At 45.5% G+C, this 14,900-nt stretch overlaps 2 protein-coding genes across 2 annotated transcripts; both read left to right on the forward strand.

Moving 5' to 3' along the window:
* The first annotated feature begins 827 nt into the window (after positions 1 to 827).
* On the forward strand, positions 828 to 4,145 carry LOC124699030. Its single transcript, XM_047231402.1, has 5 exons — positions 828 to 1,362; positions 1,817 to 2,050; positions 3,385 to 3,833; positions 3,914 to 3,983; positions 4,065 to 4,145. Exons 2-5 carry the CDS (start codon positions 2,020 to 2,022, stop codon positions 4,088 to 4,090), a joined length of 576 nt encoding a protein of 191 aa, XP_047087358.1. The 5' UTR covers positions 828 to 1,362; positions 1,817 to 2,019; the 3' UTR covers positions 4,091 to 4,145.
* A 4,061-nt stretch (positions 4,146 to 8,206) lies between these two features.
* On the forward strand, positions 8,207 to 11,051 carry LOC124699031 (sugar transporter ERD6-like 16). Its single transcript, XM_047231403.1, has 17 exons — positions 8,207 to 8,269; positions 8,366 to 8,428; positions 8,552 to 8,641; positions 8,790 to 8,849; positions 8,930 to 8,995; positions 9,109 to 9,174; positions 9,257 to 9,332; positions 9,426 to 9,490; positions 9,573 to 9,665; positions 9,754 to 9,919; positions 10,009 to 10,055; positions 10,154 to 10,216; positions 10,299 to 10,358; positions 10,452 to 10,505; positions 10,598 to 10,657; positions 10,749 to 10,863; positions 10,930 to 11,051. Exons 1-17 carry the CDS (start codon positions 8,213 to 8,215, stop codon positions 11,049 to 11,051), a joined length of 1,323 nt encoding a protein of 440 aa, XP_047087359.1. The 5' UTR covers positions 8,207 to 8,212.
* Positions 11,052 to 14,900: the final 3,849 nt, after the last annotated feature.

Raw genomic sequence — 14,900 nt, forward strand, 5'->3', positions numbered from 1 at the left:
AGAATTATCAGATTTCTCATTTGGTGTGTGCGTTCTGAGATTCTGCAATCAGATGCTGGAGCTAATTATATAGTTTGCATTGCCATCAGTCTGCAGGATAAGTAGAAGCTTACCTTAAGTATTAGAAATGGCTCGGTCCTCCTTTCTAGAAACTATGAAGGGACTACGGTTGTAAACGTCCGAATCTTTAGGTATACTGCTACAGTTAACTCATAAATTTGGTTGTATTGGTCAGTAACAATAATGCTATTTTCGAAGGGTTGTAGACTTGTAGTACACCTTCTATGCTCTGTATATAAGCTAGCTAGCTTGCAATAGATCTTGATGTCAAATGTAGGGATATTAGCTAGCTGCAATAGATCTTGATGTCATATATAGGGATATTAGCTAGCTAGCTACAATAGATCTTGATGTCTATTCCAACTTTCCATTTGCAAATTGGAGATGCTCAGTTGATGTTCCTTACGAAAATGTGAATCAGCCAAATTGGGTCCATTTGCTGCACTATTGATTATGCACTATTTTCTGTTGGTACAAAAATGATCGGATGCCTATATTATGGTTATTTTAAATAGCAATTGTTAATTTCCCTGCCTAATGAGTGTTGCTTTAGGCCTGAAGCTCTAAATGGTGGAAGCAATTGTAATTGAACATCCTTTTCCTTATCCTGGTTTCGCTTTCACATGTTATCATGTTTAGTTGTGTAGCTTATTTCGTAGCGTTGTATTTACATTATAGCTACATTACAAGAATAGAGGTACATGTGGTTTACGTAAACGAAATTCCGGTTCTGAACTCGCCTGCTCTTTTTCAGGTGTAAGGGTTCATATTGCAAATTTCATAGATTAGTAAGGACCCTCAAAGAAAATTACAAGATTATGGCGCACTACAGACTCTCTCTTCGGCAACCACCATGCCTTGATTTTTCTTCCCAATGTTTGTGGTGGACGGTTCTCAGTTCATGCACGGATCAAGCCAGGGTGGCGAAGCCGCTCCTTTTTTTCGCCTCTCTATGCTGATGTGATCAACAATCCCCTCAACGGATATGGCCCTCCTTGGGGACCAGCAAGAGTGTTGTGCTCATGCACCACAACCATATAGCCATGGTTGAGCTCTTCGTACCTTCGAGGCCTGACCTTCTTGTGACAATGTCTACCTAGCCGTGTTGCCTATGTTCTACATCTACGGCCTCCTGCTCTTTGTTGTGGGCCTCTATCGCCTGGCTCCATGGTCATGGTCATGAGGAGGTTTGGCGTAGCCGAGTCTGTTAGGGTAATCCACATGGACAAAGTCACGACACTTGGTGGTTGCTACACATCATGGTGGCACTGGTGGCAAAGGCTCATTCAAGACTTTCTCAAGGTTTCTCATACTTTACCAAATTTCAGTTTTTTGTAGTGTATATTCTTCCAGGAAAATGGTAGGTGAAGGCAATCAATTGTTTTAGTCCAGTTGTCCATATTCTGTATTCATGTACTTATGTGTACCCACGTATGTACTGAGGAGCCTCCTCACCTTAAAGCTCAGCCTACCAATCTTTTGCAATTAAAGTTACAGTAGATTTGACTTCGTAAATATATTACGAAGAGGATTAACCAATTTGGCTAATATTTCAGTAGTCAAACACTGAAATTTATTGATGGAATTCCTATTCCAGTTGCTTGCAATATTCTGGGTAAACTGCACACTATATGCAATTGATGCACTCAAAACTACTGCTGCAATTTAAATTTGTACTACTTCTTACAATACTCTCAAAATTACTGCTCACTTCTAGCTGCTTGCAACATACTAATATATGTTTCCTCGCTACCAGGTTGATTCTCTCGGATGATCCTCTCAGGCCAGCCAATCCACATCAGTTGGCCCATCTTAAGGATAATTAGTCAAGAAAGAAGTTCCTACCACATTGCCAACTAATGCCAAATTTACCGTGCCAGTTTGGGAGAGTAAATGTTGCTGACAGCATGGTATGGCCAGACCATCTAGTGCATCCGCCGTAGAGTTGGTCCTCTCTACATGAGCATGCAAGAGAAACTTGGTGGCGACAGTAAGTAGTTGCCTACTTCACGAGGAATTGTATCAGTCTGGTTTCCTATTGCATTCTAGGATATTTAAACTCTAGAATGTTAAATACTTTACTCCAACTTTTGCCTGAAAAATGCCCACCATTTAGTTATTGATGGCAGTGAAGTGATTGCAGACGGGGTAGGTATGTTCTTTGTCTCAAGTACTCTGCCTCAATGTATATTGTGGTGTGGCAGTTCAACATAGAATGGACACTCTCTGCGACCTTTAGGCATGCTGATTCTTTGGGATGATCAAAGGTAGAAAGTAGCATGGAAAATAGTAGCCTAAATGTGTTTGTTTGCAGTTTATATTTTTTACATCTTGGTTCTTAACTCTATTCCAGTAAAAATGCTACTCCGTCCGATCAATATTAAGTGTCGGATTAAGTACAAATCAGCGACATTTAATAAGGACCAGAGGGGAGCATTTTCTTTCTATTGTGCATAGCAGGATCTTTCCCTCTGTCCTATGGCATGCCTTTGACTTGCTGCTCCAGGACCATTTAGTTTAGCGGCAGCAGAGATATCCAATCTCTGCAGCTGCTAACAATTATGTGCTTATTTAGGTCAGTAGTTTTTTTTCCGGTCGTTTTGTCTCAATAAATGGTTTGAGTAACAGTGCCCATATTTGTAGGAGATGCATTTTCGTTTTTACATAAGTCAGAGTGTTTTTTCCCCCATTTGTGTCGCTCTACAGATGATTGATTTCCATGTCTGGCCTCAACCGTCTTCGCATTAGAGCACCATGCCGGTGCCAGCCATGGACATCAGACTGGAAATCGCCATATTGTTATAGTTTGAATGTTTTGTTTTGTCTTTACAAAGTGGACACCATGTTTTATTTCCCATGTGTCATGCATAGCAGAATATTTACTTCCATTAAGGAGTACGAAGAAGCATATAAAACATTGAAATCTCACTAGCAGCCAGCCATGGACATCAGAATGGAAGTCGCCATATTTTTATAGTTTGAATGTTTTTGTTTTGTTTTTACAAAGTGGACACAATGTTTTTATTTCCCATGTGTCATGCATAGCAGAATATTTACTTCGATTAAGGAGTACGAAGAAGCATATAAAACATTGAAATCTCACTAGCAGCGTTTCGTCTAGATGAGTTTGTGGTTTATCTTCCCTTTTGTTCCTTTTGTGAACAAGCTACTTAACATGCATATACAACACTGAAATCTCAGTATATATTGATGCCCATGGAAGAGAGATAAGCAACTACTCAGTCCCACGGACTGAATAGCAACGGTAGAGCAAGCTTTATAGTTCCATATGCAAACTGAAACAAACATTTTCAATGTTAACGGGTACAAGCTTGCCACCAACGCAAGAGATATCCAACCTAATGAAGAGAAATGAAGAATTGATAGGACGATTCATGTTTGTCGTCGACCACAACAAAACACTTACATGCCATTTCGCAGACTTGGCTGTTGCAGGCGGGAGAGGCAGAACAAACTATATGCTGCTTGCTATAAGCAGTATAGTTGGAAGAAAATACATTGTTGCAGCCAAAGTTCAGGCAGAAGCCATCGATGTTGTCAACATATTATTCCACGTCTCCAGGACTCAATTGATCAGCACAATAGATCCAGAGGTAGCATCCAGTAGCACACCTAAACTGCCCGCAAGTATTCCAAAATCTACACGGCTTGCTCTACCAGAAAGCATGGCAACCCCATCAGACAACAACAAAATTTCAGAGACAACACCAACTAAAGAGATCATACAAGCCATTGATTCAGATTTAGAAGGGGTGAGCAAATGCAACAAGCAATAAATTATTTCATCTCTCAGCAGCGATCTTACATGGAACTCTCTCATTTTTTATGACAGGAAGTAGGCTTCACAACAAAACGCAAGAAAAGGAAAGCCCAGAAGTCAATCACTACACCACCAAACAAAGGTAGATGCTTACATTTAATTCATAAGAACAATGGTAGCTGAACCTACATTTTCAACTCACAACCTGTCTATTTGTTTGCAGTACAACCAACGATAAAAGAAAGGTAAAGATGGAGTTGTTTCGACCTAAATAGGAGCCTATACCCATCAAGTAAGAACTCGAGGTGCACACCATATTAACCTCACTGTGGCATTGATTAGTGTACTAACTAAGGTTGCTGAACTTTTGAAGGATGTCCAAGTGGGTCAGCTTAAGAGTGTTTTCGCAATATGTTTCACTTTATGACTTCTGTAGTTAGAATGTATTCTAATGGATTACTGATAATTAAGTTTTAGTTCTGATGCAATTATGTTTCATCATTAGGGTTTACAAAGTTGGACCTGTCAAAACTAGAGTGGTGATAGGGATATGGATGAGCCATGCAATTACATGTGCCTCTGTAATCGTGAGACCAACAGAAGATTGCCGATATCTACTGCCAAACTGATCTGCATGTCATGCCATATGTTTAGGTAGAGAATTTTACCACTTCAATGCTGGCAAATATTGTACTACATGATATGTAAGTAGAGCTTAGTAAACAATATTTTAATATCTGTTATACGATAAGTCTCTTCTATATAGTTTTCCGTAGTAGTGGGATTATGGAGAGCCTTTCTCTAGAAGGATAAAACAAAACTCTTAAGCAAATAATAAGCCCAGTAAAGGGTGTTCTTGACCATTATTTTCATTTCTCATACCGGACCAACATGTACCCATATTCCACCAATTAGTAGCACTTGCCAAATATGCTCCTCCGCGTGAGAACTGTCATTAATTTAAGATAATTACGGATGTCCTACTACAACATAGGCGCGGCGTGCCGCTGCGCCAATTCATGCTAGTATAGACATAGACCCAGTCGACGATGTAGGGACACGCGCATGACTTATAAACCCATGTAGGGACACGCGCATGACTTATAAACCCAACTGGACGGAGTAGTTCATTACTCTTATCTTAATTTTTTTTGAGGGAAAACTCTTATCTTAATTTGTGAATGAGCTAAGCGATGGAATTGTTTCTTAACTTACCTTCTTCTCTTAGAGTTGAGACATAGGATTTTTGCTCACTTGGAGGCGAGAAAAAATAAGAGAAGACTATTTCATGTACCATATGGTCCATATGTCTTCCCTTAACAATTTAGTTTTCAACTAAAAAATAATCGATTCTCATTAATTGCTTGAGATGACACTAAGAGATAATGCATTATAATGTATTATACAACTTATATCTTTGGCTTTCTCTTGCTGATGTGGAGATCTAAGGGGAGGCATGTCCCTTAAGCGGCGGTGAAGGCGGTTGTGGGCGATGATGACATCGACAAATTAAGGAAGTATTAGAAGGTATATGCCGACTAAACGAGGGGGTGTATAGAATGGTCCAATGACGATGGCGCGATAAGAGCATCTCCAGTCGCGTCCCCCAAACCGTCCACCAAAGCGATTTGGGGCGCGCCGGACAAAAAAAGCGTTCCAGCCGCGTCCCCCAAAGCCCTTTTTTGTCCGGCGCGGCCCGATACGGTGTCCGGCGCCCCGAGCCCGTCCCCGTCCCACAGGGGACGCTCCGGGGACGCCGGACACAACGAGCGAGGCGGGGAGTGGCGGGGCCGACGCGTCGGCGGCACGGAAGGCTAAAACCCCGTCGCCTACCTTTGGTCAAGCGACGTTAATGGCGTCCCTGTTTTCCCCGGGCGACGCGAGGGACGCGTCTCGTCGTGCATGGCCGCGTGGCCGTCCGCGCCGGAGTTATTGCGTGCAACCACCCGGCGCCGCCGCTGTTTTAAGACGCCCTCCGGTTATCGCCGCTCATCATAATCCTTCTCGTCGCCGCCGCCTCCCCTTCCCGGATCCTCTACTCGCTGCTCAAAAATGTCGTCCTCCCGCAAGATCGCCGCGGCGAGCGGCTTCGCCGCGGCAGCCTCACCGTGGCGGAGGCGTGGGCGCCGTACCACGCCCGGTATCCGGTCCCGCCGGACGTGCGGGCGCTGCAGCGCGGCGGCCGGAAGATGGCCGTGAACGGCATTGGCATCCCGCCGCCGCCGAAGCCAGACACGCAGCAATGGCGGGACGCCATCAAGGCCCGTCGGGCTCAACTCACCGCCGAGGAGCGGGCGGATCCGACATGGGCGGCCAAGGACAACGACGACTGGTGGACGACGTACTTCAAGGCCAAGTACGACGTCGAGCCGCACGAGCACCGACGGGCTCATCGGCGGGCCCAACAGCTGGAACAGGGAAGGCCGCGCCCTGTTCTGGGGCGTTCCGGGGCGTACCCTCGAGAACGTCATCCGCGGCCTCCGCAACGGCGCTCCGCGGGCCGGAGATGCCGTCGTCGCCGCCGCCTTCTCCTCAATGGCAGCCGAGGAGGACGACGTACTCGTCCTCCTCGCACTCTTCTTCCTCGGGGCCGGCGCGATCGACGCCGTCGTCGTCGTACCGGTCGGCGCCGTATACCGTTCCCAAACGGGAGGTCAAGGAGGAGCCGGCCACCCCGGTCTACACGAGGCGTGGCGGTAGCGGCAGCGGGCGGCAGCAAGGGAGGCGCGGCGGCGCCCTCCTCATCCCGAAGCCGGAGGTGAAGGAGGAGCCGGAGGAAGCGTCGCGGCGGCGCCGCCGGCGGAGTACGAGCGGCAGCAGCGGCTCATCGCCGGCAGCGACGACCCCGAGGACTGCCCGGGGCTGCGGGCGGCGTTCTTGGCGTCCATGGACGACAAGGACGCTCGGAGGGGCGACCTGGACGCGGCGATCACCATGTCCATCCGCGACTCCGGCAAGCCGGCTGGTGGACCTCACCGACGACGGCGAGGCGAGACCAAGCGGCTTGGTGAAGGACGAGCCCGTGGACGAGCCCGTCGACGAGCGCGTCAAGGTGGAGGTCGTCACCGACGAGATGTACAACTTCCGGCAGTACTTACGACGCCTCCGGCCGCCGCAAGTGGTTCTAGATTAGGTTTAGTTTTAAAGTTAGTCAAATTTCGTTCGAATCTATGTAAGTTTGGACGAATCTAATCGAATCTAGTCAAGTTTAAAATTTGCGAAATTTTGTTTGGGGGACGCGACTGGGGAGCGACGTCCCCCAAACGCGGCACGAACGAAACACGTCCCCCAAACGCTCAATCCGGCGCGATTTGGGGGACGGTTTGGGGGACGCGACTGGAGATGCTCTAAGTGGGATGAATGAGAGAGGCAGCTGAGAAGAGGTGGGTAGAAAGGGGAGCACGACGATTGCTCACATCCAAATTGTGCCAAATAAAAAAATATTGGTATGCGAGTCATTTCTATGTAGATGAGATTAGAAATAACATAATACACAACGATGTTAGAGATACAAGTGGGTCATCAATACAGTATCTCTTACCGCGAATACGTAATAATACCTCAAATATTCGTGGTAAGAGAAGGCCGATATTTGCAAAAACAAAATAAGGGCATGCAGAGATCAGCTTATTCAGCCCATTTAGTTTTCTGGTTATATGGGCCGATGGTTTCGAATTAGGCCACACTAAAAGGGCCAATCCGGGCCTGTCATCATATTGCAAAATATAAAAAGGCAGACTAATGCGGATTTGATTGGACTTTCCGGACAACGCAAAAACGGTGAAGACTGAAGAGTCAGCCAGTCAACAGAAGCTGCCAACAGCTCGAAGCCTAGAACATGGCCAGAGCATGAACGACACTGCCTCTCCAAGTAAGCCGGGAGTCAGCTGCGAGTATACATTACCAACATGCTTGTTCTGCCAACTTCATGTTGATTTTCATCTCGCCCGCATGAGCTGGCCATTGGTAAATAACTCGTTTAGCCATGTGGCTAATGACCTAACCATCTACCAAGCGTCCTTTTCACTTGTTAAGTGTCCCAGTTGATGCCCAGTATATTCGAGCATCCCATGCGTGCATATACCAACAAGAATTCGGAGGAAATTAAAACTCTAGCGCATGTTTGTACGAGCATGATGCTGCATGCAGAGATCTATATGTATGTAGTAGGCACATCGGTCCAGCCAGTGTGTGCTCGCCTCACATCTTGTAGCTTAGCTAATTAAGCACTACATTTAGTAACTAGCTAGAGAGTGAGGCAGCTCTCAAGCGGTGGTAGTTTTTGCTTTGCAACTCGGGCGAGAACCAACAAGGTAGGCAATGGCGGCGAGTGAGCACCTCCTTGGCCGGCCGACGGGGTCGTCGCTGGGCATGGTCATGGCCAGCACCAGCGTCGCCGTGATGGGCTCCTTTGCCTTCGGCGTCGCGGTGAGCCTGTCTCCAAGCTGTCTGTCTCTTTTCTCCCCGTTCTTCTTGGGAACCAGAGTGGTAACAATCTGTGCGTGTGTGTGATCGGTGCTGCAGATTGGGTACTCGGCACCGACTGAGGCCGGGATCAGACAGGACCTGCAGCTCACCCTCTCCCAGGTTCGTGCACAGCTGCACACGCAAACGGGTTCTTCAGCAAAAATATTCCACGGCGATTCCTTACATGCCACTTCTGTTTTCGAAGTTGTTCTTGGTTTCTCATCACCGTTTAATGATCCGCAGTACTCGGTTTTCGGGTCGATACTAACAATCGGGGCGATGATCGGAGCGGTTGCGAGCGGGTACATTGCCGACGTTGCTGGACGAAAAGGGGTATATATATCTGTGCACCTTACGTAGAATAATCATCATTATTTATCCTCCAACTATACTTTTTTTCAATAAAGCCTCCAAGTATACTTTGCAACTGCAAAACACAAATAACTCCTTTTTCTTCTGTATCTGCGCGTGTTGAGAGCAGGCGATGAGGGCTTCTGCTCTTTTTTGCGTTGTCGGATGGCTGGCCATCTTTCTTGCACAAGTACATCTCCATTCTTTTTCTTCTTCTACAATCACACCACTTGTCTGAATATATAGCTGATGATTGTGTTTAACTTCCAGAGTGCTGCTTCGCTTGATTTTGGGAGATTCTGCACCGGATTTGGCGTCGGAGTGTTTTCGTATGTGGTATGATACCATATGCTCGTCAGTATGCTGACATTGTTCAGCACACCGTGGGAAATACTAATCTTCCGCATAACTCTTGAACTTTACTGACAGGACTTCTTGTAACTGAATAGGTACCGGTTTTCATCGCAGAAATAGCTCCCAAGGCTCTTCGCGGGGTGCTTACAGCTCTAAACCAAGTAATTATTTTCCCTTTTATCAACACATCGAGGCCTTGCTGAACTTTTAGGAACAACTCTGAAACTGCTGCTTCAACTGCAGCTGCTGGTATGCACTGGATTATCCGTGACGTATATCGTCGGCACGATGGTGTCCTGGCGCACGCTGGCCACAGCTGGTACATACACATGGAAGATCTTATGTTAAAATCTGATTAATTTTTCTATCTAAACAAAAGTACTGACGATTTCCTCCTTTGGCATGTATACAGGACTTGTTCCATGCATAATTCTCATAGTTGGTCTCTTCTTCATTCCTGAATCCCCACGGTGGCTGGTAATTTGCTGAATGGCGTCTTTAAATTTTACTACTAGCATAATCTGTCACTCATAACAACTTAACGCCAAACGTTCCGCAGGCAAAGGTTGGCCGGCAGAAGGAGTTTGAAATAGCACTCCAACGCCTCCGTGGAAAAAACGCAGACGTGTTCGTTGAAGCTGAAGAGATCAAGGTTTGGCACCGCAACCACAATATAGTTGTCCGGTACGCTTTTCGGTGCCGAAAATTAAGTTGCTGTCGTGGAACTGATCTACATGCAGGAATTCATCGAATCTATTGAAAGTCTTCCAAAGGCTGGAATTCAGGATCTTTTCAGAAGGTCCTACATCCGTCCTGTCATTATCGGCGTCGGTCTAATGGTTTTCCAGCAGTTTGTAGGGATAAACGGGATCCTGTTCTTTGCCAGTGAAACTTTTGTATCAGCTGGTAAATTGACAAACTCCTGGCTATGACGCATTTCATTATTTTATCAGTTCCAGAACTATGAAACTTAAGTTGTGTTGAATTAACTGCAGGATTCCCTTCAGGAAACCTAGGAACAATCTTAATGGGTTGTATCCAGGTAAAAATAATAGCAGATCATATGTCCCAATTATAATCAAATTAACCAAATTTCCTGGTAACTTTTGTTTTTTTTACTTTGTGTGATGTCCACAATAGGCACCAATCACAGCACTTGGAGCTCTACTGATGGACAGGAGTGGGAGAAGGCCACTATTGTTGGTAAGCCGTGTACTGCAGTTTAACAGTGCACATCGAAAAAAATAACCAAAAATTAACATTTCGGAATTGTCTTTGTTTCCAGATTTCAACATCTGGACTCCTAGTGGGATCTCTTATGTCAGGAATATCATTCTATCTTAAGGTAACTTTCATTACATTGCAAGCTGCAGCACCCTTTATGTTTTCATTTTTAAGTACAAAAATCTAATCGAGGCAAACTATCCATTGATCGAAGATTCATGGGATATTCTCCAAGCAGGTCCCGATCATCGCACTCACCGGCATATTGGTACGCCTTAAAAAGCTTCACTTTGTTCAACCAGATTGATGATGCTTATCTAAGTTTTATGTTCGTGATAAATCCTTTTCTAAATGCAAAAGGTCTACATCGCAAGCTTTTCACTAGGGATGGGTTCAGTTCCTTGGGTCATAATGTCAGAGGTAGAGTTAGCTTTCATCGTTGACAATTTCATCAAAGCGCCAAATAACTGGGAAATTGGTATGTTGACATGGACAATCGGATTTGATGCAGATATTCCCCATAAATATGAAAGGGATTGGCGGAAGCTTCGTGACTCTGGTGAACTGGTCCAGTTCATTGGCAGTTTCTTTCGCCTTCAACTTTCTCATGAGCTGGAGTTCTTCAGGTGAGTCGAAATTTCGTGTCACGAAATTATATACTTCCATTCTTGTCTAACTTGCTAATCTTGCAGGAACATTCTTCTTCTTCGCCTTTGTTTGTGCCATGGCCATTCTGTTCATTGTGAAGATCGTGCCGGAGACAAAAGGCAAGACCTTGGAAGAGATTCAGGCTTCGATAAACTGCCGCACATGAGTTGTTCAGAGGGAAAAAATAATTAGATGTATTGTTGTTTGACACGCATTTGTAGTCAATGTGTGCATCAAATCTGTAACGAAGATGCATAAGCAGCAGCCCCCCATGAAGCTTCAAAAAGATTTGCAAATGCCTCTTCTTTGTACTTAGGGCGTCTTTGATAGCTCGAATGTCTTTGGAAGCAGAAATCGATTTGATTGGTTCCCTGGTAGGCCTCCGCATTGTGGTCACTTTGATTCCTAAAGCACCTCCGGACCTGACTCGGGAGCCATTCCCCTGGTGCTTGACCCGGTCGAGCTCCTCCCGTGGAAAAAATATGGACACGTAAAATACAATAATGGTGAAGATCTTTTCATAGATGTTCGTAAGAGGGCTCACGATCGTAATTTTGAGTGTAGGTCCACCGTCCGTACAGCCATATACAGCCCCGTATGGTCCGCCGTTGTGTTGTACCTCGTTTTATACGTATCTACGGTCACGTGCGTGTGCCGAAATAAAAAAATGCTATAAAGATCTTGCTTATGTGATCTCTTCTTTTTCATATCGTATCAATATAGACAAGTATACATGGGCTAGACATGAATTTCGGCGGATCCAACATAGGAAAAAATATCAACTATGACCCTTCAACTTAGTTTAGGGGGAGCACCGGAGTAGCCCTCGGGAAGGAGAAGGTGACGCAACGTCTCTTGGAAAAATGCGCCATAAATGCCCTCACCTCCCACTCCCTCCCTCCCCCTTCTCACTTTCACCGCCCTCTGGTCACATCACATCGGCAGTTGCAGTACCGTCGCTGAATCCACTCTGAGCGAAATGCGACATGCACAGTGACCTAGCAAGAGCAAAGGCTTCATCGACCTACACCGCGACCACGACTAATCATCTCCAATGGCGTTAAGCACAAGCACTATTCCTATCTTCTCCGATGTTCCTTTTTCGTGGATATGAATGAACAAACATGGTGGTAGAGATTCCGATGACATGCAGTGCAGATCTGTTAGGCTAACCACTAGGGTAGGGTTTCATTTGTAGATTTCTTGTGCAGCATCGATAATTTAGACATTGCAGTTATGGTTTTGGGGAATCTGGTAACGTAGCACATCAATCTTGTAGTTGGTGCTTGCAGGCACAGATTGAGTGCAGATCGATTTCAGATGGACGTACTATAGACGGCAATTACATAAGGTAAATACTATCTATCGTCGTCCGATGGACAGCAAAACATCGGACCTATCCGACGCCGTCCGATTCCAGTTCCATCACATGGCCCGTACGCATGGAGGGTTCTCAGATTTTTTTTGGGCCCGTTAGCACCGCAGGTTCCCACATCCACCGCCGAGATTTCTGCTCGGCACCTTTCAAATCGATCCCAAAATTCCCGCAACCCTCCTCAATTTTTGTCGCTTCAGTTTTTGAGCTATGAGACTCGCGCGACCTCATCTTCCCTGCGTCGCCGACCACCACGCCGCCATACCATTCTCCCCAGCACCGCCGCCTCATGCTTACGAGAAGGATAATGTGGCCCTCCTCGCCGTTCGAGCCAAGCACGCATCCAAGCGTGGCGATAGCGCCCGATGCGACCACGAGGGCCGGTGAACGTGCAGGCGGGGCTGGGTCAGATGCAGCCGTAGCAGCAGCCGGGCACGATGGGGGCGGCGGTCGCAGCGCCATCCGGGTCGATCTCATGCTGCACCTGCTACTGTGGGACTTCACATCGCCGCCCCTCCCGCCCAACCTTTATCTAAACCATCGTCCATGTTGTCGTCAATGGAAAGCCTGGTGAGGCACCTCGACAACCATGTCCTCCTGCAAGCACGCAGAATATTGTTTCCCTTTCCTTTGCGTTGGCTCACCTTGGCAGCCGTGGTGCCGCGTCCTCAACTTACATAGGTTACTATAATTCATCTCCTCAACTGATCTACTCATTGTCAGTGATGCCCTTGGCTAACATTGTATCCACATATTGCAGCTTTTGCTCCATCCATGCCAATCCGACAACTAGATCGTTCACAAAAGAAAGAAGCATGGCCACCATCTATAAGGAGCACGGCCACCATCTGAGTAAGCATAAGACCACCAATGAAGTATGGTCAAAATCAAGGCATGTGTCTGAAGAAGCACAACCACAATATGAAGGAAGCACGACTAGCGTTAAAAAGTAGCACCATCACAGTAAGCACGACTAGCGTTAGAAAGTAGCACGACCCTCATATGAAGGAAGCCCAACTAGCGTTATAAAGTAGCACGACCCTTATATGAAGAAAGCACGGCTACCGCCACAAGGACGCATAACCCAATTGGACAGAAGCAAGACAATTACCGGAAGGAAGCATATAGTCACCGATTACCTAGTCTAGATGGCAAAACCGAAACAGAGATGCCTCGTTCTGTTGTATTGAAGCAAAGAGTACATGATTCGTCAAGGGCGGCTGCATGCATAGAAGCATGGTGTTGGTGCAGGAAGCAAGTAAACACTTCTCATTGCTGACCATTGTAAAATATGCAATTTTTATTTGATATATATATATTTATATTTGTTCATGGAAGCAAATCTCCATTCAAGAGAAGCAAATATTTATTCCGTTAGAAGCACATCACAGTTCATCCCTTAGAGAAAATATTTATCCCATGGAAGCAAATCTCCATTCAATAGGAGGCAATTTTGGGATTTTAAAGCAAACTGTACCTGTATAGGAAACAAGCAGTGGAAGCATGATTGTTACTTCAAAGATACAATTTCATCTTTCATGTAGGTAGGAAGCAAAGATGGTTAGTACCTGGAACAATTGTAACTTCGGAGAGTTCATCTGCTTGCCGCAACTTGTGTACAATGGCGTACTAAAATGAATTGTGCATTTGGGATAGAATTTCTATTGATATAGGAATTTTAAAAATATGGTATGCAGAAAAGGCTATGCATCAGTGAGTAGAAGGAAGCATATACGTAAAGCTTTTATACATTATTGATGAAAGATTGGCATAAAATAGTTGTGACTCGAGCGACTTAACGAAGCAAGATTATGTGACATTTTTCTTCAATACGAACAAAGGTTCGTGGTTCGAAGCAAATGGTTATATGAAATAGTAGTACTAGTTTATTTTTTTTCTTAAAAGTATATATGGATTCCCTCAAATTAAGTAGCAACAATAGTTGAACAAGATATGGGAGGAAAAGACACACGTCGTCTGGCTCCATGGCTTTCCATCAAGAGATAACTAAATTATTTATTTGCTGCCGAGATTGCATATCTTGGAAGCACGTAGATGCAGATATTTGGTAGATGCAGATATTTGGAAGCAATCCGTTGGATTGGATCTGCATGCGGGACGTGATACGGGAGTAGTAAATTCCATACACACTGTTAGCGACGCTAATCAAAACTACCTAAATTAACGCGGGTAGGTTTCCAGATCGTACGGAGAGTGTGCTTCCAATCCAACGGCCGCCGATTGGTCCGATCGGAAGCCAAATATCGGCATCCGACCCCTAGCGGTGCCCATTACATAAGAGGCGGGGGTTTTTGCATAACCATTTTTCATGACTAGTCGATACACTAGGTTAGGTCAATGCTTGCTCATTCATTGCTTGCTCATATGCTAGCTGTGCGTTTATTGTATGACTCTTTGTTAGTAGCACTAGGATGATCAACATATTTAGAAAATGTTGTGTACTACCAGAGTGGTAGTGCTTTGTAACTGCTAAATGTGTGATTATCTCAGTGACTCCTCTACGCTAAGTTCTTATGAGCCCTACATTGCTTTGCACATATGTTTTGTGTTCTTTGGTCGATGATTACAATTAGATAGCATGCAAGTACGGCAGTTGGTAATCCACATTTAGCATGTGTT

The sequence above is a fragment of the Lolium rigidum genome, chromosome 3 (assembly GCF_022539505.1).
Source record: "Lolium rigidum isolate FL_2022 chromosome 3, APGP_CSIRO_Lrig_0.1, whole genome shotgun sequence".
Classification (NCBI taxonomy): domain Eukaryota; kingdom Viridiplantae; phylum Streptophyta; class Magnoliopsida; order Poales; family Poaceae; genus Lolium; species Lolium rigidum.